The 24254-nt window shown below is 42.7% G+C and overlaps 1 protein-coding gene across 6 annotated transcripts; it reads left to right on the top strand.

The window, feature by feature from the left end:
- The first annotated feature begins 316 nt into the window (after positions 1 to 316).
- SLC25A51 (solute carrier family 25 member 51) lies at positions 317 to 17547 on the top strand. 6 transcript variants are annotated; one of them, XM_044920618.1, is made up of 6 exons: positions 317 to 442; positions 4020 to 4104; positions 4839 to 4990; positions 8429 to 8473; positions 12992 to 13096; positions 13314 to 17547. In XM_044920618.1, exon 6 carries the CDS (start codon positions 13355 to 13357, stop codon positions 14246 to 14248), a length of 894 nt encoding a protein of 297 aa, XP_044776553.1. In that variant the 5' UTR covers positions 317 to 442; positions 4020 to 4104; positions 4839 to 4990; positions 8429 to 8473; positions 12992 to 13096; positions 13314 to 13354; the 3' UTR covers positions 14249 to 17547. The 6 variants fall into 6 exon arrangements, with proteins under 6 accessions (XP_044776553.1, XP_044776555.1, XP_044776554.1 ...); XM_044920620.1 differs by lacking the exon at positions 4020 to 4104; XM_044920619.1 differs by lacking the exon at positions 8429 to 8473 and having other exon boundaries at positions 4839 to 4962.
- Positions 17548 to 24254: the final 6707 nt, after the last annotated feature.

The raw sequence follows: 24254 nt of genomic DNA, 5'->3' as shown, positions 1-24254 counted from the left end.
ACCAAGGCTACAATGGGGAACCAGGCGGGGCACTTTCAGGTTTCTGGCGTGTGCCACCCACAACTGTTCATTCCCACTGGCACTCCCTCAGGCTGCACGCTGGAGAACGCGTTGACTAGTTGTGGCACGGCACGGCCACCGTATGGCGCCGAGGGAACGGTGCTCTGGTAGGTGGCGCCCCACTGCCTTACGACAGGTGTGGGTGACCCTACACCTGCCCCGCCGGGGCCGAGAAAACCTGGTCGGGGTCATCTGACTCTGAGGGGAGGCGGCGCGGCGACGTCTGCCTCACGTGATCGGGCTCGGGCGGCGACGAGCGCGTCACGCTACGCCCCGCGCACCGGGTCGGTCAAGGTCTGCGCCTGCGCGGCCGCTGCTCGCCGGCTCGCCGACCTGCGGGTTGGCGGCTACCGGGCGCGGAGCCGGGCGCCGGCTGCAATGGGTGAGTGCGCGGGCTGGCGGCACCGGCTTTCCCCCCGGCCTGTACGTTGGAGGAGTGGAAGCACGAAGGAGGGTCTGAGGAGGCCGCCCTGCCCCGGCCCTCTGGCGCAGCCGCTGGGGCCCACCCTCTCCGCGCGCCCGGCCGCTCCCGCGCGCGCGCGCCCTCCCGGGTGGGGCCCGCACCCGCGGGAACCGCAGGAGGCGGTGCTCCCGCACAGGGTCGGTTCTACGCCCCCGCGGCTCTCGGGCTCTCCCGCCAGCCGCCGGGTTTCGCGGGGCGTCGTGGGGCTTCGCGGGGCGGGGGGCGCCGTCTGGCGGGCGGGGTGGGCCTTTCCCGCGAAGAACGCTGTGCGTTTATTCGGACGCGCCCCTGCTGGGGAGGTGCCTCCCGCCGCGCACGAACCGGGGGGCGGGAAGGGCGGCGCTGGGACAGCGGAAGGGCCTCTGCCCCCCTGGGGTCTGGGATTCCGGGCCCCCTGAGCTTGTTCACTGTCGGAGACGGAAGGGGCCTCGGTGATCCTACCCAACCCCTGCCCCTCTTATCCCCGATTGGGGAAATGGACGCCCGGAGGGCGGTAAGTCGAGCCACAGCCAGGCAGTGCTTATTCTGCGACACCATGTTGCATCGCGTTGTGGGAAACTCAATTGTACAAGGCTTTTGGGGGCGGGCAGGCGGGCGGTGTTGTTCATTGTAAGTCTCTGTACTGATTATTTAGCACCGAGCGTGCCTAGATCAAGCATGTCGATGCCTCAGCTATATTTACCCTTGGGGCATAACCTTTATTTTGCCCCGTCAGCTATACTCAGCTGGTCATAATTCCCACTCTCTGTTTCTCTACCTGTAAGCAGTGAAACAGCAGCCCTGAAAGTATGTGGGTAGTGACCTTGTCAGTTCGAGCCTCCTCCACCCTCGTTTCGAAAGGATTCAATAAAATCAAAGGGTGCTAGAACTGGTCAGGTGGGTCCCCTAGTGGTTTCAGAGCACAGGTTAGGCACTTTGGATTTGGAGTCACCCTTAGTGCATCTAAAGAAAAAGTGATAAGCTTTTACCTCTCAGTTGAGGTATCTGGTTTCTCCTTTGATAGATTAAACCCAGAGAATTGGATTTTTAAATTAAGGACCTTGCTTTGACTATGGTAACAAGATAGTGTCATAACTAGGCCTGGAACCCAGACTGATCTTGTTCTTTTTTTTTTTTAAGATTATTTATTTATTTATTTGACAGAGAGATAGAGAGAGCAGGAACACAAGCAGGGGGAGTGGGAGAGGGAGAAGCAGGCTTCCTGCCGAGCAGGGAGCCGGATGTGGGACTCGACCCCAGGACCCTGGGATCATGACCTGAGCCGAAGGCAGACGCTTAACGACTGAGCCACGCAGGCGCCCCTGATCTTGTTCTGATTGCTGACTTAGACCTGCTGACTTACGGGAGTTCACATCTTTGAGAATTACATTTGCCTTACCCCCTGTTTTTGCACAAAGACCTTTGTGCTGGGATCACATCTAGGTCTTGCTCATCCATGTAGGCTGTAAATTACAGTGAGTATTTAGACTTTACACTGTTTAATTATGCCACAAACGTTTGATACTTGTAGTTGCTTAAAAGTCAACCTATTAACTGTGCTGCTTACTGTTTAGATAGCTTGAGTGTTTTAGGTAGCAAACAGTTTAAAATTATGGTAAATAAGTTTGCAATAGCAAAGAATTACCCGTGTTAAGGAATTTAAATATACAGATCAGTTTAGTAAAGAAATTTAGCTGTGTTCACAGTATAAATAAACATAAAATTCTAAACTCCATTACCACAGAATACTGTGCACACTGTCCTTACTTCTGTTGCCAAATTAAGAATCTGTTCATACCATCCTGGTGTGTAGGATGAAACTAGAGGGAAAGCTTTATTTTTCTTCTTTTCACATGTGTATCGGTGGTTTCTTTGAAGACATCATAAGTCTCAAGAGGTTAAAATTTAGAAGGAAAGTTTTAAATCTGTGCAGTCTAGGAGGGTTTCATGACCTTCCTTTTTCTATGCACAGGCCTGTTTTTTAAAATTTGAGACTCTAAATACACAGTGATGTTCTTTTTTTTTTTTTTAGATTTTATTTGAGAGCAAGAGTGCACAAGGTTGGGGGGGGGAGAGGGAGAAGCAGGCTCCCCGCTGAGCAGGGAGCTCAGTGCGGGGCTGGATCCCAAGACCTAAAGGCAGACACCCAGTCAACTGAGCCACCCAGGTACCCGTACAGTGATATTCTTAAAATATCTTAAAATCATTAAATATAGGGGTCAATAAACGGTTAATTTCTGCTAGCCATAGTTTTCTGCTTATTAACAGTCTCCATTATTACAAACAGCTGTGACAAACTAGTTGCAGTAACATTAATTTGTAAAATTTTGGGAAGTAAATCATTCCTGTAAAAATTTAAGGTGAACATGGACAAAATTTGGTTGGTCGGGTGTACAAATAACTTAGTTTGTATTATCAAGGAACAGTAGATTGCTAAACAGTTTGCAGATGGTAACTTCAGAATTTAAAATGTATTGTTATGTATTTAGTATGTAAATGAAATTTCTTAACATTCATAAATTGTCACAACATGATATTATATAATCGTATATACATTAATCAGAGTATTCTTGTTATTTTATCGTTCTTTAGTCCTGAGACTCTGAAGAAGAGCAAAGGATTACCTAGATATAAAGCATTTGTGTGCTAAGCTGTTTTGAAAATGTTGGTTAATCTTAGATTGACAATTGTAGTCCTAATAAGAGTTCTTAAATTCGTGTCTGTCAGCTGAAACAGCAAGAAGTAAGGATGTAGAAGACTAAGTGATTAATAATTATCAAACTCTACCCAAGCAAACTTCTTTTCAAGCATCTTCAAACTTTTTTTTTTTAAATTAAAAATGCCATTGGTTTCTTTAACTGGTTAAGAGCACAAAATGTAACAGGCAGGAGGTGTGTTTTAAACAAATTAAAGCTGTGGGTGGTTTTTTGGTTTTTTTTCCCCCCAATTGTCCCCAAGTCAGATAAATACCCACAAAAATGATGGGGGAAGGAAGGCTGTCCTACATAAGAAGTGTATCCTGAATTAAGGGAAACTGCTCTTGAAACAGGAATTAACATAAAGTCAGCAGTAGGTTAGCAGTTTTAAAAATTGAGTGTTCAGGGTGCTTGGCTGACTCAGTGGAGTGTGCAACTCTTGATCTTGGGGTTGTGGGTTCAAGCTTCATGTTGGGTGTAGCGATTAGTTAAAAAAAAATCTTAAAAATAATTGAGTCTTCGTATGCTGCATGGCACGATGCTATACTATATAAACTACTGAAATACTGCTATGTAGGAAGGAGGAAGTCTGTATGGCTTTTAGCAAAAATGCTTTTCCAGAAAAGCAAATCAAAACAATGCAGTCAGCAGATCAAGGAGGCTATAGCTAGATATCAGAACTATGGCTTCTCATATCTGTGCTAGAGGATCCTTTGTATCCAGAACGGACTAAAATTTCAGGACGAAACAGGGACTTTTAAAAAACATTCCTTTATCCATTTTAAGTTCTCTGCCTCTTTCCCCCTCCCCCTGCATTTCAGCATGATCTAGCAGAAAGATGGCTGCCATTGGCTATTTTATTTTTTCTTTCTGTGGCAAGACCGTCATGGTGCCTGGATATTTCAGGTTTGTATACTTCTCTTACCATTGTCTTGTTGTGGTCAAAAAACTTAGTAATGGACTTAGTGTACTTGGCTTGCCGCTCCTGCTTTATTCTCCCACTAATGAAGGTCAGCTTCAGGGTGTATTTATCAAATCTTTTGAGACTGGAGGACAGTTGCCAGATACTAGGATCCATCCTTGTATGATCTTCCTGTGGGCCGCCAGAAAGATGCTCTTATCCTGAGCATAAATAAAGGATATGATAAGACACACAAAGCCAAAACAGGTTTGGATTCTGGAGCTGGGCACATATAATCCCAAATCAAAACTACTATGTCAAGATGATGCAGATGATGAGGCAACCATCAATTAGACCAAGATTCTCCACAGAGTATCTTAAAAAGTAATATTAAAAAGTTTTGCTCAAAGGAAAATACATCACCTTAAACACTCAAAATTGTGAAACAGAATAAATAAAAATAAGCATCTAACTCAAGAAATTAGAATACTATAAGCCTAGACAAAACAGGAGAAAAGAGATAAAGAGGAAAAGCAAATTTAAAAACTGAAAATAGTAAAACTGGTAACTTCAACAGCTGGTTTTTTTTTCTGGGATGAGAGGAATGTAAATTTGACAAACTGGCTACCCTGCTCAAGAAAAAAGGGAACGTAAGTACACAAGACTAGAAGTATTTTTTAAAAACAAGTACTGTATAAGACTATATAAGTAAACCAGAACTTTTTTTTTTTTTTTAAAGGAAATCCAGTATCAAAATTGACTGCAGAAGAAAGAACCTAACAGACCAGTAACAATGGAAGAAATTGAGAAAGTTATCAAAAAGCTACCATCCCCCAAAACACCAGGCCCAGATGGTGTTACAGGTGAATTCCTTTAACTTTAAAGGAAAAGGTAATTTTGATAAGGTTTAAATTGTTTACCAGCATCAGGAAGGAAAAGTGATAGATTGTTTTTACAAAGTCAATAGAACATTGATGCCTGAACTTGGCATGAAGATAGTACTAAAATTGAAAATTTGGTATGTTCTAGTGATGTGAAATTTTAAAATATTAGCAAAATGGTATCTAGTGATATATTAAAAAAAATATTTCACCATGGCCAAGGAGGATTCATACCCTTATTATAAGGGCAAGTAATTAACAAGAAATAATGCTAATGTATATACCAAATAAATACATTAGTGAATAATAATAGGTCATCCTTGTTGAGCACCTCTAGTGCTCTAGACTACTCTCCGGGATGCTATACTAGTAGTAACTCAAATAACTGAGCCAACCTATGAGGTAGGTAACATCCTTCCCGTATAAATGAGGAAATTAAGCCATAGAGACGTTGAGGAACTTGAAGGTCACACAGTGGATAGTGGTGGAGCCGGGATTTGAATTGAGGCTATTAGCTGCAACTCGTAAATGTTACACTGGTTCTGTCTCCAGTATTCATGTGATCATCTCAGTAGCTCCTTAAAAGCATTTGACCAAAGTTCCTGATTTAGTGGTGGTAGGAGGGGTTGAAGGTGGTTGACTTGCAGTAAAACAGGAATAAATGTGTACTCCCTTCCCATGTTTGAAAACTCTCTAAGCCCTTATCAGTTGATCATTAGTATTAGAAAAATGGAATGCAGTTTTAATGGCAAACATAATTTCCTAGTAAATAGGGGGATGGGGCTTACATTATAATTGAAGATATACTAATTCTTAGAATGAATGCAGAATGAAGTTTTGGGGTTTCTAATGTAATTTATCTGATGAAATTATGTGATAGTGCTGGAAAGACGTGCTTTACCTCGTATTTGCAGCACAATCCTAAAGGTGGGTAGGGATAGCTGGTGAACAGGGAAGGTTACTTAAAGGAGTACAGATTTTCTAGGGGCCAGTTCAGTAAACATTTTTGTGTCATGATGATCTATTTCCCTATGTAAACTTGAAACTACTAGGACTTGGATTATGAATACTCTGATGACAGCTTCCTGTTTCTCACCCCAAAAGCCAGTGTCATGCTTAATAGTAATTTCTAGCAAAGTTCCCATAAGTATCAAGAAAATTATAAGGATATTCACTATTATTATAATTTAGTTTTGTTCAGGAAATATTTGTGAATCTAATAAGATAGAAGAAAGATACGTATTATAGTGGAGAATTCAAAATTATTTGTGGTATTCTATATAGTGGAAGCTAAAGCAAAGCAGTCCAAAAACTGAGAAATTGCAAGAGGATTTGGTAAGTTGGCTGGTTCTAACCTTAATATACAAGAATTGGTAGCTTTTTCATATGCAGACAAAAGGCAGTTTGAAAATTAATTGGAAGGAAACGGCCCATTCATAATAGCAACCAAAAAGATAAAATACCTAGGCATAAGAAATATTCAAGATCTGGGGGTGCCTGTAAAGTATGGTTTAATTTTGGAAAAGTGAGAGGTCTTTACATTTATCTATGAAGTCACTTTCTCTGTAAGATACCAACAAGATTTGGGGGAAGAATATGACAGAGATACACTAGAGTTTACCAGGAAAAGCGTAATAGCCAGGAAAACCACTGATTCTCGGAAGAGTATGGGGAAGCCCTATGAGATGGTGACACGCGTCATACCGCCGTAGCAGGTCAGAGCAGGTTGGCACTCGAGAAGCGCTGGGGCTGCTGGCGGAGCAGAGCCCATGTAGACATACATGCACACGGCCACGGGCATTTGGATGATGCTCACCGGTCACTTTCATAGGCAAGCTTTTCTCTTTGCCTCCTTATGCTGAAATTCCAGAGAAATTATAGTATGGCTGGTAAATGAAACCATGAAGGTTGTAGAGGGAAGCATGGATTACTCGTTCATACTTTTAGAGTAATGAGGGCCTTCTGTGAGGACATTATAAAGCCTAGAAGCCAAGATCATAGATTTACTATCCAAATTAAGAACTTCAGTATCACAAAAATGATAAAGTAGGGAAAATATTTGCCACAGTTTGATTAAAAGAACCAGGAATGATTTTCTTCATATATGAAAAAATTTTACAAATCAGAAAAGGTTTTTCTGCCTATTAGAAATATGGGTAACATGAAAATTTATAGTAAAAGAAATTCAAATTGTTAAAAATGAAAAAATGCTGTTTTTTTTTTTTTTAAGATTTTATTTATTTATTTGAGAGAGAGAATGAGATAGAGCATGAGGGGGGGAGGGTCAGAGAGAGAAGCAGACTCCCCGCCGAGCAGGGAGCCCGATGCAGGACTCAATCCCGGGACTCCAGGATCATGACCTGAGCCGAAGGCAGTCGCTTAACCAACTGAGCCACCCAGGCGTCCCTGTAGTTTATTTTTTTAAGCAGGCCCCTCCACTGAGCAGGAGCCTGACATGGGGAGGCTTGATCCCAGGACACTGGGATCATGACCTGAGCTGAAGGCAGACGCTTATTAACCAACTGAGCCACCCAGGTGCCCCAAAATGCTGTAGTTTAATCAAAAATTTTAAATGACAAAATGCAGTTTTTTACCCATGAGATGGTGCAGGAAATGATGGGGGACCTGGGTACTGGCATACACGTAATGGAAGTATAAATCCTCATTAGTTTTCTGGGGGCAGTTTGGAGTAGCTATCAAATTAAAATGTATTACTCTTTGAGCCAGCAATGCCATTCTAAAGATTTATCCTACAGATAAACTTGCCAGAGTTCACCCCAGCAAGGTGTAGGTACAAGGTTGCCCAATGCAGAATTCTTTGAGAAAAAAAGGAAAAAACTAAACCTAAACAAAAAACAGGGACTAAAATAAGAGATAGAATAAATTACATATAATATGTCCAATTGTTAGAATACTATACAATCATACAAAATACTGGGGTATCTCCATGCTGTTATTAGAAGGTTCCAGAATGCATTGTGTCACTGGTGGCAGGCTGACTGGTAAAGAGGCTTTCCCACACTGAGCTAGGGCAGTGAGCTTGGAGAGGGGAGATGTCTGTATATTTAATTGATTTAGAATTTTGTTTTTGCTTAAAAAAAAAAATCTTTTTTTTTTTTTTTTTTAAAGATTTTATTTATTTATTTGAGACAGAATGAGAGAGAGAGAGAGAGAGCGCGAGCACATGAGAGAGGGGAGGGTCAGAGGAAGAAGCAAGCTCGCTGCCGAGCAGGGAGCCCGATGCGGGACTTGATCCAGGGACTCCAGGATCATGACCTGAGCCGAAGGCAGTCGCTTAACCAACTGAGCCACCCAGGCGCCCAAAAAAAAAAAAATCTTTTTTAAATGTTTATTTTTAACGTGTCAGTTTTTTTCCTAAAAAAGTAACACGCTTCTTTTGTGAATTTTCATTGAAATGACTCATTCGTTGTTTTATTGGATCTACAAGCAGCCCAACTCCAAGGAATCTGGCATCTCTGAGTCGACCATCCAGGTGATTTCATATAACTATTCTAATACCTGCCAAGGTTAGAAATACTTCGTGTCTCTGAGCCAGGCCTTACTGTGATGATTTACATTGCAGAGGAACACATTTTCGGAATGCCGGGGAACAGTTTTTCCTGCCCCTTTAAACCGATTCATGATGGTGCTGAGCAGATTTCAGCTGTAAGTCCTGCTGCTTCCAGCGCTCTGCCAAAGGGGAGAGCGTGTTCTTCATGAACAGAGCGATGCCCAGAGGTGGTGTGGCTCCCCTGCCTGTGGGAGCTGGCAGTGAAAGAAAGCACCCCTGGCACGTTCGGGTTCTGTCGGTACAACCAGGCAACTTAGTGGCCTGGAAAGTTTCCTGACCCCTTTCAGGACCTTCCTTCCCGCAGAGTTCGGGCCTGCAGTGGTTTCCAAGTTTATCTTTTCTAATAGAAACATGGAGGAAGCCAGCTGGAACTCCAGCAAAACAGACTTCGGGCCAGAGTGTTCAATGTTGATTTTCCTAGTGTAGTCTGTCTTGTGGGAAGAGGACACACAGACCCTGGTGTGACATACTTAAGGAAAATAGCTTGTTTGCATTTGCTTCACATGAGAAAGGGAAAGAATAGTAATCAGTACATCAGAGTGTCTTGGGATCCTCCTGAGGGTCTCTCGTAACGCCGGTCCAAGCTTGGTTCCCCATCCTCCTCTGCCACCCACCCATCTTCCCCCCACGTTCTGCTCGAGCGGAACGTATTCGAAGAATTCCTCGAGAATGCGATCCTGCTGCTCTGACACAGGACCTACACCGCAGCCTGTGCCCCCGCCCTTAGCGGAATGTGCTTCACCCTATTTGCCCACAGGTCCTATCCTGCGCTGTCGTTGTCTCCAGACAGCTAGCTAATGACCCCTTCCTCTGCGGGGCCTTTATACACCTTGCGCGCATTTCCGTGCGTGCATTTATCACTCTGTAATCCAATTGTTTGCATGTCTTATCTCCCCTGAAGCCAGGGTTCCCGTTTATCTCTAATCTCTGACTTGTAGGGCAGTGCCTTTGAATAAGTGGGTTGAATTTAATTTTCTTAGTTTGCTAATAGGCCAATGTAAAAGCAGGCAAAGAGGAAGAAATCCCCAACAAAAGTAAATGAAGGTCTTCTTGACAGTGTTATCCTGTAAGTCTGAATGAAACAGAAAAAACATTTTTTTAAAGATTTTATTTATGTGGGGGGGAGAGAGAGAGGGAGGAGCAGACTCCGCACTGAGCAGGGAGCCTGACACGGGGCTCCATCCCAGGACCCTGAGATCATGACCTGAGCTGAAGGCAGACTAACCGACTGAGCCACCCAGGCACCCCAATACTCTTATTTTTGATATCTGTATGACATCCCATCAGGTGGATACATCTTCATTTATTCAGTGGGCCCTTTACTGTTGAGCACTTAATTTTTATTCAGTACTTCTCAAGAGCATTGTTGCGACTGTTGTAGTTCAGTCTTTGTGTACATCTTGTATGAATAACTTTTTCCCTAGGCTGTACTCCCAAAAGGGAAAATTATTGTTGCAGATGCGTGTTCCATATTTGATGTTACATATCTATGGCTCCTGTAGATATAAGCTCCCCAGGAATTGATTCTTTCTGATTCTTTTCTGTGCTTCAGCTCTGCACTGTACTTTATAGTGATTACATTTTAACATCTTTTGTCCTGAATGCTCAGCAGTTCATACACCTATTAAGCAATAACTCCCTGTTCCTCCTTCCCCAAGCCCCTGGCAACTACTGTTCTACTTTCTGTCTCTGAATTTTGACTACTTTATGTACTTTATATAAGTGAAATCATAGAGTATTTGTCCTTTTTGATTGGCTTCTTTTACTTAATGTCCTCGGGGTTCACCCACGTCCTAGCACGTGACAGGATTTCCTTCCTTTTTAAGGCCACATAGTATTCCATTGTATGTATCCATACCACGTCTTGTTTAACCATTCATCCGTCAGTGGACATTTGTGTCACTTCCACCTCTTGGCTATTGTGAAAAGCACTGCTGTGGATGTGCACGTGCCTTTTGAGACCCTGCTTTCAATTCTTAACAGATACATACCTAGAAGTGGGACCGCTGAATCACATGTTTGTTCTATCGTAAGTTTTTGTAGAATTGCCATTCTGTGTTTAGTGGCTGCAGCATTGTGCATTCTCACCAACAGTGAGTAGGGATTCTCCTCCACATCTCCACCAACACTTGTTATTTTCTGTTTTTGTTTTGTTTTTTTTTTTTAAATAGTAACTATCCTAATGGGTGAGATGATCTCATTGTGGTTTTGATTTGTATTTCTCTTTTGATTGAAGTTGAGCATCTTTTCATAGGCTTGTTGGCATCTGAGTGTGTTTTACAGTTTTTTGGTGTTTTTTGTTTTTGTTTATTTTTATATTTTATTTTATTTTTTTATTTATTCATGACAAAGAGAGAGGCAGAGGGAGAAGCAGACTCCCAAGGAGAAGGGAGCCCAATGTGGGGCTCGATCCCAGGACCCTGGGATCATGACCTGAGCCGAAGGCAGACGCTTAACCATCTGAGCCACCCAGGCACCCTGTTTTTGTTGTTTTTTAGATTTCATTTATTTGAGAGAGAGAGAGAGAGGGAGAGGAAGCAAGAAGCGGGGGAGGGGGTGGAGGAGGGAGGAAGAAGCAGACTCCCCACTGAGCAGGGAGCCTGACGATGCGGGGTTGACCCCAGGACCCCAGGATCATGACCTTTGTGACCTGAGCTGAAGGCAGCCACTTAACCAACTGAGCCACCCAGGCACTCCTGTTTTACAGTTTTGTAGGTTTCTTTCATGTCTGGCATAAAAGATAAGTAGAGTCCCATATCTTCTTGTTTATCTCCTTTGGAGAAATGACTGTTCAAGTCCTTTGCTCATTTTTAATCGGGTTATTTAATTTTTTGTTGAGTGGTCTCATGAATGTGGTGTTGTGCTATTGAGGAATTAAAATCAACTTAAAAATATTTAGCCTATTGGGGCACCTAACCAGCTTAGTTGGTGGAACGTGTGACTCTTGATCTTGGGGTAGTGAGTTTGAGTGCCATGTTGGGTATAGAGATCCCTTAAAAAAAATATTTAGCCTGTTATATCTAAGATACAATAAAATTGCCATGTAGTCCCCCAGTAAAGGTTATTTCTGGGCTGTAGGATTGTCCTGGATGATCCAACTATTTGGATCCTTTGGAGAAAACCAGACTTAGTTGCCTGGCAAGGGGTAGCCTTTGTCATTTTAAGGATGCAGGTATGTTCTAGGGGAGGACTTTACCTTGTGTTACTCGGTGGGCTAAGCCTGTATGTATATTTAGGCTTCAAATCTTTAGCAGTCTGATGCAGCCACTTTGTCAAGGGCAGCCTCCCAAAGTCACTGCCATGCTTCGGTATGACCGTGGGAACATGCGCCCTGCAGCCAGACAGACTTACGATGCCAGCCCCACCAGTTATTTTCTGTACCTCAGACAAAGGAGAGAGTGTTGTTTTTTTCATTGGTAAAACTGGGAAAACCGCGTTTATTTGATGGAGTTGTTTTGAGAGTTAAATATGTGAAAATACAGTGTATAATACATACCTGCAGGCCTCCCTTGACCCTCTTCTTCCAGTCTCTACCTCCCAAAGTACATGCTCAGTGTCCCTTATCCATAGCACATATTTGTCATACAAGGTATTCACACTGAGGTGTTTTTGTTTACCTTGGCAGTCTCCTGTTAAATTGTGAGTTCCTTGCCTTTTTTTTTTTTTTTTTTTAAGATTTTTATTTGAGAGAGCACGAGCTGGGGTGAGGGGCAGAGGGAAAGGGAGAAGCCAGACTCCCTGCTGAGCAGGAAGCCCAGTGTTAGGCTCGATCCCAGGATGCCAGGATCATGACTTGAGCTAAAGGCAGATGCTTAACTGACTGAGTCACCCAGATGCCCCATGAGTTCCTTGCTCTTGAATCTCTAGCACTTGGCAGAGGGCCTAGTCCAGAGTAGACACTAAGTAAGTGTTAGTGAACAGAATGAATGAATGCATGTTTTGCTCTTTTATTTCTCAAGGGAGGACTTTGAATCTTTTTTGGAAGGATAATGATATATACCATTATGTAGTATAGTACATATGAACTAGCCCAGTAGTTCTCAAATATTTTGGTCTCAGGACCCCTTTACACCTAAAAATTACTGTGGACCCTAAAGAGCCTTTATGTGAATTAGTATTTCTGGTCTTAGAAATCAAAATTTAAAAATATTAATTAACTATATTTATATATTTATTTTAAAGATAAATTGCATGGGAGAGGGGAGAAGGAGAGGGACAAGCAGATTCCACCCTGAACGCAGAGCTAGATGCAGGGACTGATTCCACGACCTTGAGATTGTGACACGAGCCAAAATCAAGTGTCAGACACTCAACCCGCTCAACTGACTGAGCCACCAGGCGCCCCTCATTTGCTTTAAAATAACACGTTAACGTAGATAACACATTTTCATGAAAAATAACTATTTTCCAAAAAACTACTGAGGAGAGCTTGTTTTTCAGTTTTGCAGGTCTTTGTAATGTCTGGCATAAAAGATCTGCGTCTGTATTGTGTCTGTGGTGAGAAGTTCTGGTTAAAGTAGATGCAGAAAATCCAGCTTCACACAGGTACGTGGCTGGAAAAGGAAGGACCTCCTGGACCCCTGCAAGGGTCTCGGGGACCTCAAGGGGCCCTCTGATAATACTGTAACAACTACTGATGTAGTCTAACAGGGAAAATGTAATAGTGTCCAGAAATTAAAGGGTTAAGGAAATAAGGAAAAATTCCACGTGTTTAGCCCTGTATATAATGGCTTAGCTACTACTGTCGTTTTGTTATTTGTAGGTTAAAAGTATCCTTCATGAAGAAGAAAGATCTTAAGCAACATGGTGGATTCAGAAGCTCATGAAAAGAGGCCGCCCATCCTGACCTCTTCAAAACAAGATCTGTCACCTCATATCGCGAATGTTGGTGAAATGAAGCATTACTTGTGCGGCTGCTGTGCGGCTTTCAACAACGTAGCAATCACATTTCCCATTCAGAAGGTGCTCTTTCGGCAGCAGCTGTATGGACTCAAAACCCGGGACGCGGTGCTTCAGTTGCGGAGGGATGGCTTTCGAAACTTGTACCGCGGAATCCTTCCCCCACTGATGCAGAAGACAACTACGTTGGCGCTTATGTTTGGGCTGTACGAGGACTTATCTTGCCTTCTCCGAAAGCACATCAGTACCCCTGAGTTTGCGACCCGCAGTGTGGCCGCAGTCCTTGCAGGGACAACAGAAGCAATTTTCACTCCGTTGGAAAGAGTTCAGACATTGCTTCAAGACCACAAGCATCATGACAAATTTACAAACACTTACCATGCTTTCAAGGCACTCAGATGCCACGGAATTAGAGAGTATTATCGAGGCTTGGTACCTGTTCTTTTCCGTAATGGATTCAGCAATGTCCTTTTCTTTGGCCTTCGAGGTCCCATTAAGGAGCATCTGCCTACCGCAACAACTCACAGCGCGCATTTGGTCAATGATTTTATCTGTGGAGGTCTGTTGGGGGCCATGTTGGGAATCTTGTTTTTCCCAGTTAATGTTGTGAAAACTCGCATGCAGTCTCAGATTGGTGGGGAGTTTCAGTCTTTTCCCAAGGTTTTCCAGAAAATTTGGCTAGAGCGGGACAGGAAGCTGACGAATCTTTTTAGAGGTGCTCACCTGAATTACCATCGGTCCCTCATCTCTTGGGGCATAATCAATGCAACTTACGAGTTCTTGTTAAAGATTGTATGAAAGAAACCCTCAGTTAAGTGCCATTTATTAACTGAATAGACCTAAGAAGAATGCAGTTTGGCCTTGTTCCTAATTGGCGAAATACAAGTTGGTGTCAGAAGTTCAGGGCACAGTGAATTATGGGCAAAGCTGTTTTCTTGAAGCACCAACAAATTCAGAATAAAAGGTTCTAATAGGAAGATGAAAGGGGTTTTTGGTTTTGTTTTTTCATTATTATCTGAGAACGTTAGGCTAATTGCCTCGTTAATAGCTGTCTATTTGACTGCTTTTGACAAGGGAAACTAATAGCCAAGGTATGATTCTTTTTCCCCAAAAGTCTTTAATAAATCTTCTGTATTGAAATGTCAGTGGCCATGACCAGCCAGAGAAAAGGCTCTTAGAGCTTCATGAATTCTCAGGCTTCCTTCTCTTGCTCCATTTCTTGCTTCTCTGCTTTTAGGAGTTGCAAAGGGTAGTCTTCGTTAAACATAAGCATGTACATGTAGGACAAAGAACAGGAGCAGAACAGCTTATTAAGTGTAGGCTTTTTATGGTAAATTGCTTGTATTAGTTTTGAAACTAAGTACCTGTTGGGATAGTCATTATCCAGACTATTCAGGCATGGTGTGGCAGAACCAAGCAGCTAGTCAAAGCTCCCATTTTGCTATCTAGGTTGCAAGATTTTGTGTTTAGTTCTGAATGTGATCTTAAACCCTCCCCAAATGTCCTTATGTTAATTTCACTTATTTCATTGCCAAAACATAGGGAGACTTTTCATTGTAGGCATTTCTTCCTGTGAAATTTCATATTAATTGCAAACTGGTTAATTCAGTTTTTTTGATTAATTGTTGCCAACTTCAGGAAGAGCTTTGGGAGTTTGGGGAGTGTTTTTTCTTTGAGTCATGGTTTGTCATATTTAAGTATCCTGTTTTCTTAAAACTCTCCTTAAAAAAAAAAGAACTTCCATAAAATTGTATTTTGGAAGTATATTAACAGGATTCTAGATTTCTCTCTCCTGGCTTCTAAGCATTACAGAAGGGGAAAAAACAAATCTCAGGATAGCTTTCACCCCAGTGTTAGCTTTTTTATTTGACTCTTGGAAATAAAGACCTCTATTAGGATTTTTACATTTTGGGAACCCAGTTTTATCATTTTATCATTAAAACAGTAAGATAGTTTGAGATAAAGATATTTGGAGGATTAATTTTAAATGCTACTAGTTCGTAAAAGCTGGATAGCATACTCATCCCTTAGGTGACAGAAAAACTTACTTGTCAAAGGAATCAGATTCTTAAAATATTTTTTCCAGATCGATGAAGCAAAATGCCTCTCTTTACTGATTGAATGATTAATAAAACTTGAAACATCCTAGAAAAGTAGTTTATCAATCTTTTAAAAATCCACATCTGTAAGTATGTAGTTAAGATTGCCAACATCTGACATGGCAGAGTAGTTAGGTTTCTTATTACCAGTTTTTCATCATTCTGGGTAATTGCATATGGACTATATGCACACACTGACCAAAATAAAATCAGGGTCTCAGTTGGTAGTTTACTCAGTTTCTGGGCAGATAGTCCAAAAGAAATGTTTACCTCTAAATGCAGTATGACTGGTCAAATAAGCATCCTTCCAACCATAAACGATTGGGAAGCTTTATCAAGCACTTGCCAGGCAGTAATGAGGCTCAGTAACTTTACAACAGCCCTGCTTGAAAATGTTGTGTTGGAAATGGCAGTTTACTTGGGAAACCAAGATGCAGAGGTGAGGATTTCAGAAAGAAAGGATTTGACACCAAATAAATGTGAGTAGCATCCTTTGGCTTATTGAATAGAGTCTGGCTTTGAAAAGGGTTGAGTTTTGGCGAAATGAATGACAAAGGCACTGTGGTCAGTGGCGGTGCTTGGCCCAGGGCCCACCACACCTTGCAGCAGGTGAGTTAGCCTGGGGTCATGCCCTGGGGATGGGCTTCCTTTTGTCTATTATACACTCCTGTGAGGTGACAGATAACCTAAGTTCTAAAGCACTTTCATGAAATACAAGTGAGAATTTGAAAGGGGATGCTTTGGTTTCTGCAATCTCAAACTTGTGGCGTTTAAAAACAAATATTTTTAATGTTTTTAACTCCTAATATATTTGGATTTCTTTGTCACTTTTTACAGCTTTTGGAGACCAAATTGTAAATACATGACCAGGGATGGTTTTTTGTTGTCCTATAGGCTTCTTAAATTTGACAAAAAAATTCAACAGAACTTGCTTGTGGTAGTCAACAGCTTTGTCTGAACCTTAAAAGAAGTCAAAATGTGTTATTAATAAGAGATTCTAACCACTTGTTTTTATCTTCAGTGTGAACTAGTAATTTTGAAAAGGCAGACGTGATCGAATAACTATCTGAAGAGCTTTAAAAGTGGCCTTTCTGTTACATATGTGACACAGATAGTTTATGAGCACAGGGAGCTTCCGGCCCTGCCTCCCACACTTTATCTCTGATGCCACCAGAGATGTGTTACGGATTCTCTATTTAACACGCTTGGGGTGGTATGAACCCTCAGGACTGCATCACAGAGTAAACACAACCTTTCTGAGGTGGCAGATTTGTGTGTCTTTGTTTCATTTGTGTTTGGAGACAGTTGATGTTTTTGTCTCAGTAGTCAATATTCATCTTACCTTATGGTTGGTTATGTAATCACCTGCTATATATTGTAAACTGTGCAATAAAACAGAATTGTGTATCTAGAATCATCTTTGGAGACCTGAAATTTCCTAGCTCGATTACAGTGGTAATACTCCATTCTCATGCTCTGCAAACACAGAATCATGGGCGGCAGACAGGATGTGCAGAATGGGACCCAGAGGCCTTTGGGGCCACCGATCATGCCATGGGGGAAATGGCAGGTCAGTGCGGTTGAAGTTCTGGAGGGAGACATGTGCGGTCCAAGTGAAGGCAAGACAGGAGATCACATGTGAAGGAAGGGTGAGCACTCAGACTTGATCTCCTTTAAATTAAAATATTCTTTGTTTTCTTGTATGTATAAATGCCTATCAAAGACTTAACAGGCGTTCTCCTTAAATTTGAAGAGTTTTCATTTTTAATGCTGTCTTTTTGTTTAATAAGTATTTGCTTGCCTAAATGGCTCCCAGATTGTGGGGGAGTCTACATGTTTTTGGGGTTTTTGGGTTTTTTTTTAAGTTTCATTATTAAAAGTGGTTAAGCACATAAAGCTGTTTTTGTTTAATATTTTTTGAGTTTTGTGACTGAGTTTAAATGAAACCTGTTAAATGTGTCATTAACATTCTTTTGCTAATTCTGTTTGGAATAAAGTTGGGGTTTTTTCTTTTTTTTTTTTTTTTTTAAGTCCATTCTATTTGGTCTTCTCTTGTGGTTGGGTTAGGGTTACTAGCACTTTTTTGTGGCTTAAGTTTGTCTTTTTTGTTGAGCAAACATTTAGCATACTACTATGACTTTTTAGCACCTTCACCTGATAACTTTGTAGGTAGAACAGTCTTCATTTATCCATCTTATTTGGTCAAGAGGAGTTCCAGATAAGTTAACTTTCTAGATAGCTTAACTGCAAAGCATTTTGTGTTTTAATGGTTTTTCTCAAATGAAGTGAACTTTTCCCTACTGAGTATAAACTTAGTATAATCAGTTTATCAATAAATTTCTGTGGTATAGCATACCTTCAGGTCATGTTTACCCCCAACCTAAATGATCTGGATGTTTGTGTTTTTTGAGTTTGTTTATATCTACTTTTAACTTCACAGCTATTCCTTTCTGTTAGGAGATTGAAATTATATCAGCTACACACTGTTTCCACATGAAATTTTAAGGTGCTTCCTGTCTCAAGGGAGCGTTGAGGCGGTCTGATGAGGACCAGTAGGTAAGGGAGTGATTGCCATCATGCTTCTAAAACTCCAGTTTCGGGTTGGAATTCATCATAAAAGTGAATATCCTGAACTTCAGAATTGATGAAAGGGTGTCATACATGTGATCTGATGCGACGTCATTTTAGCCCCCTGCCGCAAGCTGTCCCACAGCTGTCGTAAAGCGCAGGGTGCGGGGAGTGTGGGCGGTGTGTTTCTCCAGGTGTGACGGGGAGCAGGCCCGGGGAGCCCTGCAGAGCTGCGGGGTGCTCTGGATCTCGGAGGCGGGTGCCCAACTTCATCCATTTAGCTTCTGATGTTTCCAAGGGGAACTTTTTTTCCAGTGAGCATAGCTGATTTTGAAGTAGAAATTGAGGCTAAAATAGGATTTCTCTAAATTCTCTCCCTTCGATCCATTCTGCGTATCGCTGTAAGATTAATTCTGTAGACACCGATCCGGGCCCTGCTTAGTCACTGCCCTCAGCTGCGGGGACCTCCCCGCTCTCACTCTGCCTCCCGCCCTTGCCCCTGCACCCCCTCCCCCAACACAGCACCCCCCCATTTCACTTAGTCACCCCTGCAGAGGCCTTCAGTGTCACTTTCTCAGGGAAGCCAGTTTGCACTTTCAGGACTAAGGTTCCCCTCTTGTACATTCTTATGCCACCACATTCCTGTTTTTCATAGCCCTTCCCTGTTGTAATGGGGCTAATTATTCATTGTTTCCTGCCCCCTTTTGAATGCCAGCTCCGTAAGGCAGGGGCTCTGCTGGAGTGTCCCCTCCTTCAAGTGCCTGGCCCCGTGCCTGACAGCAGGCTTGGTAAGGAGTCAGTCAGTGTGAAAGGACACATGGATATTCAGGATCATAGCATTCTGGAATAACCTGTCAGACCTCCATTCCCTGATGGGTCATGGAGGTTGTTTAAGGAAAAAACTTAACACTGCTTGGGCTGCCATAGTGAAATATCAGACTAAGTAAGTGGCTTACCCGACAAACATGTATTTCTCACACAGTTCTGGAAGCTAGGAAGGCCAAGATCAGGGTGCCAGCAGCTATGGTTCCTGGTGAGAGGCCTCTCCTTGGTGTGCAGACTTCTCACCGAAGGTCCTTCATGAGAAGGACCTCATGACCTCATCTAAACCTCATCGCTCCCAGAGGCCTCATCTCCACATCCCCTCACGTCGGGGTTAGGCCTTCAATATGCACATTTTGGAGGGGACACAAACATTCAGTCCATAGCATGGATGAGCCTAAATGATTGATGAGCCTAACGATTATTTCCTTAGAATAATTAGTGTTGTTGACCGCCACTTTGTTAACTGTAGAAGTGTCACAAAGGCAGTGACTAGTTTTAGTTGTTAAGAGCAAACTGCTTCTATAGTCGCCAACAGGAATGAAAGTTTCAGTTCCGGCACTCTTTTTGGGGAACTGGTCATTATTAGCAGTTCCTTGTGGGTAAGGCAGTGACCACCTGATCTGAAGCACCCCCCAAAATGGGGAATGCGTTTAGTTCCGTGGAGAGGCTTCTTGTCTCCTATGACACTGGGAAAATGAAACCAACTTCTCTTTCAAGGGTCATCGTGTCTACAGGTGCTAGGTGGCTCCTGGTATTTCAGCTTCCTCCCTTCCTGTGGGTGAAGAGCCGCTTTGGAACTTTCTTACTCCTCATACTTTTCTGGGAAGAAAGGAATTGAACAAGAAATTTCCAGGTTTTCTTGGGCTCCTCACTCCCTGCTAAGAATAGCCATAGAGTTTTGAGAAGGACAGAGAGTAGGAAAAAGTATGGGAACCAAGGACTTTTCATTTGTAATTTGTCTGTAAACGATGAAGGTGAAGTAGAGTAAAAACCTGGCAGGGGTCCTAGGTTTGATAGGCCTTGAGAAAGTGAAGGTGAAGCCCAAGATCAGAGGTTTGCTGTCGATGTTCGGAGCACTTCAAAGCTTCTGCTACTTGTGGGCCAGGAACAGAAAAGCATGTTCTTATGTTTGAGGGCGATACTACATGTATCTGAGTTTGTGTTAACTCGAACTAGAGAAAAACAGAATCGCTAATGATTTCAGCTTGTGCCTCTTATAGTTCTTTCCTGGTTTACTTTGTTCAGCAAATTTGCCATACATCCATCTGCTCAGTACTGGAAAGCTGCCCTTTTAAGGACAATAATTTTAAATTAGAAGATTCTAGGCTTGTGGAAAATACAGAGCATTGGCTGCCTGAGATAAATGCCAAAGTAAAAATGTAAGGTTCCCTTGATTCCCTGCTGGCTCCCAGGTTGGATGAGGTCTGCTTCTGTGGCATACGATGGCTGTTTCCCCTGGCGCTCTCTTCATGATGTTTGTGCTGTATCGATGCTTCAGGACAGTGTGAACTCACTGAAGGCAGGGACTCTGATCTTTGTATCCTTAGACTAGAGGTTCTCCTAATCAATATCTGTTCAGTGAATGAATCATAATCTGACCCCAGATGTTGTCTCTATCGCTATTACTCTCCCTGTTTCAGAGACACTTTGAATCTCTTAGGAATGTCTTTTAAAAATCTTCATAGTGAATACATACTGTATGATTCCATTTACGTGACTTTCCAGAAAAGGCAAATAAATCTGTGCTGGGGGGAAAAAACTGGTTGCCTCTGGCAGGGAGGGGAAGGAGCTTGGAAGGGGTACAAGGGAACTTTCTGGGGTGATGGTAGTAATTTATATCTTGATAGGGGTTTGGGTAACATGGGTGTGTATGTTTGTCTAAACTAGCAAACATACCATTAATACTTGTGTACTTCATCATGTGGAAAATTTAAAACAAAAAGATACTGAACTTTAATGATATGTATTGCTGAGGATTTTTAGGAGGATGGCTATAGCCATCTGCAATTTATTCAAAATATATCAAAAATTAAGATGGATTGATAGATGGATAGAGTATTAGATACGTGATAAAACAGGAAGACGATAATGGTAGAATCGTGGTCAACAGATGTTCACTGTAAAATTCAACTTTGCTCTGTGTTGAACATTTTCATAGTAAAATGCTGAGAGAAATCATCAGGGAGTTTATCACAGGATCTGCTGTCCGCGTTGTATTGACTCAGTTTAATTCTTTTACTTTTTATTTATTTTTTAAAGATTTTATTTATTTGACAGGGAGCACAAGCAAGGGGAGCAGCAGAGGCAGAGGGAGAAGCAGGCTCCTCCCTGAGCAGGGAGCCCCACGCAGGGATCATGACCTAAACCAAAAGCAGGCACTTAACGGACTGAGCCACCCAGGTGCCCCCAGTTTAATTCTTTTAGTGTGTGAGTTCTTAGACTAAATGAAGTCATGGGATGCTAGAGAAATCCTTGCTGGAAGGGAATGGCAGCCGCCACCCTCACCACCCACAGATGGTGACAGGGCTAATCACCTTACCTCCTAAGACTGCCCCAGAGGCAAGGGCTTGGTCTACCTGCCCCTTGAAGGGACAAGGGGAGGGATCATGATTTTCCTGCCAGTGAACTGCAAAATTCAATAAATAGCAGGAGGTCCTTCTTTTAATTACAGACGTTCATTAAGTGCTTACACGCATGTGCGCGCACATAAAAGACTGGGTAATAACTGCTTCAGAATAAATACGGCGTTTCCAGAACAGATCCGATACTTTGTATTTCACTTTTAAAAAGTAATCCTTTGGGGCGCCTTGGTGGCTCAGTCATTAAGCGTCTGCTTTCGGCTCAGGTCATGATCCCAGGGTCCTGGGATCGAGCCCCACGTCGGGCTCCCTGCTCGGCAGGAAGCCTGCTTCTCCCTCTCCCACTTCCCCTGCTTGTGTTCCCTCTCTCACTGTTTCTCTCTGTCAAATAAATCTTTAAAAAAAAAAAAGTAATCCTTTCACAGTGAAAGTTGGATCCTTCATTTTACCTGAAAACTAATCTTTTATAATAGTGAAGGACTTTTGTGAATTAATGTCAGTGCAGCAGCCCAGCGCACCCGTAATTTAGATGGCTTTCAGTGGAGACCACTGTGTCCCCAGAAAAGGTTTTATTTATTTATTTATTTATTTATTTATTTATTTATTTTTAAAGATTTCATTTATTTGAGAGAGAGAATGAGAGACAGAGAGCATGAGAGGGAGGAGGGTCAGAGGGAGAAGCAGACTCCCTGCTCGGCAGGGAGTCTGCTTCTCCCTCTGGCCCTCCCCACTCTCATGTACTCTCTCTTTTTTTTTTTTTTTTTTTTCAACTGAGCCACCCAGGCGCCCCCCCCAGAAAAGGTTTTAGAAAATGTTTTGAGGGCGCCTGGGTGGCTCAGTTGGTTGAGCGACTGCCTTTGGCTCAGGTCATGATCCTGGAGTCCCGGGATCGAGTCCCGCATCGGGCTCCCTGCTCGGCGAGGAGCCTGCTTCTCCCTCTGGCCCTCCCCACTCTCATGTACTCTCTCTCTCGCTCATTCTCGCTCTCTCAAATAAATAAATAAATCTTTAAAAAAAAAAAATTCTCTCTTAAAAAAAAAAATGTTTTGAGTTGTGTATGCCCTGGTAAAAGTTTTGGATGTTCCTTTTGTGGATTGATTGTGAGCAACGACTGCAGCTGTCTACAGCTCACCCCAGAGAGGGTTCCTCTGGGCTAGAAGAGAAGCCACACAGCACCAAGTCTGTGCCTCAGAAGGTAAGATGGTCTTACTTACTGCCCACTAACTTACATACCGTGTTAAATTGGGGGCGTCTCAGCTCTCACTGGAGGGCCCCCTGACAGTGTACTGAGAATGGCGTGCTGACGGACGAACCGTTGTCCATCTGTAATAACCTCCAAAGTTAAGATGTTCTCTTAAAAAAAAATGTTCTCTAAATTGGCTTCCTTTATCTACATAGAGATCCCTAGGATCTGCATCCATGAAAAATTAGACCCTAACTGCATTTTCTTTTTTTTAATGTGTGTGCACACATGCATGGGGGCAGGGAAGTGGCAGAGGGAGAGAGAGAATCCCAAGCAGGCTCCACGTTCAGTGCGGGAGCCCAAGGTTCGATCCCACCACCGCAAGATGGTGACCTGAGCCGAAGCCAGGAGTCGGCCGTTCAACCGACTGAACCACCCAGGCACCCGCTAACTGCATTTTCTATACTCATAGGTCTCAAATCATGGTGTCCACACATACAGCTTCAACTAGGAACTGGTTAGAAGTGCAAAATGGGGGCTCCCACCCCAGACCTTTGAAATCAGAAACTCTGGGTATCGAACCAGCAGTCTGTGTGTTAACAAGTCCTCCAGGTGATTCCAGCACATGCTGGACTTAGAGCACCACTTTTCATATACTGTGCTAGAAGGGAAGGGCCTGGAGGGAAACTCAGTGGACACGAATTTGTGTTTTATAAGTAAGCTCTCTGCCCAGCATGGGGCTTGAAACTCATGACCTAGAGATCGAGAGTTGCATGCTGTACGAACTGAGCCAGATAGGTACCCCAAATTTGTGTTGTTTTGTTTTAAATTTGTGGGTGTTTTTTTTTTTTAAGATTTTATTTATTTGTCAGAGAGAGCGGCAGGCAGAGGGAGAAGCGGGCTCCCGATGCGGGGCTCGATCCCAGGACCCTGGGATCATGACCTGAGCCCAAGGCAGACGCTTAACTGACGGAGCCACCCAGGCGCCCCAAATTTGTGTTGTTTTAACCACTAAATTTGTGGTAGGTAATTTGTTACATCAGTAATAGGAAACTAAATCACTAATTTATTAGCATTAAAGCAATGCCAAATAATTGTTTCCTTAAAAAAAAAATTTTTTTTTAAATAGTCCAAGTCTGTCAGAGGAATAACTGAAATAGTGGTGATTAATGCTATGGTTAGCTAAATCAGTTTATCGAAATAATTTCACAAAATAATCTGAATTGAAAGGGATTCACTTTTTCTCTTCAGTGACTTATTTTAAAAAATGAGTATCCCAGGGGCGCCTGGGTGGCTCAGTCGTTAAGCGTCTGCCTTCGGCTCAGGTCATGATCCCGGGGTCCTGGGATCAAGCCCCGCGTCGGGCTCCCTGCTCCGTGGGAAGCCTGCTTCTCCCTCTCCCACTCCCCCTGCTTGTGTTCCCTCTCTTGCTGTCTCTCTGTGTCAAATAAATAAATAAAATCTTAAAAAATAAAAATAAAATAAAAAATGAGTATCCCAAATATGATTGTCCTTTTTCTAGTGAATTAAAACAGTATCATAAAATGAAC

The sequence above is a fragment of the Neomonachus schauinslandi genome, chromosome 13 (assembly GCF_002201575.2).
Source record: "Neomonachus schauinslandi chromosome 13, ASM220157v2, whole genome shotgun sequence".
NCBI classification, from domain to species: domain Eukaryota; kingdom Metazoa; phylum Chordata; class Mammalia; order Carnivora; family Phocidae; genus Neomonachus; species Neomonachus schauinslandi.
Note: the sequence above shows the minus strand (reverse complement) of the source record. Positions and strands in the feature narration are given on the sequence as shown.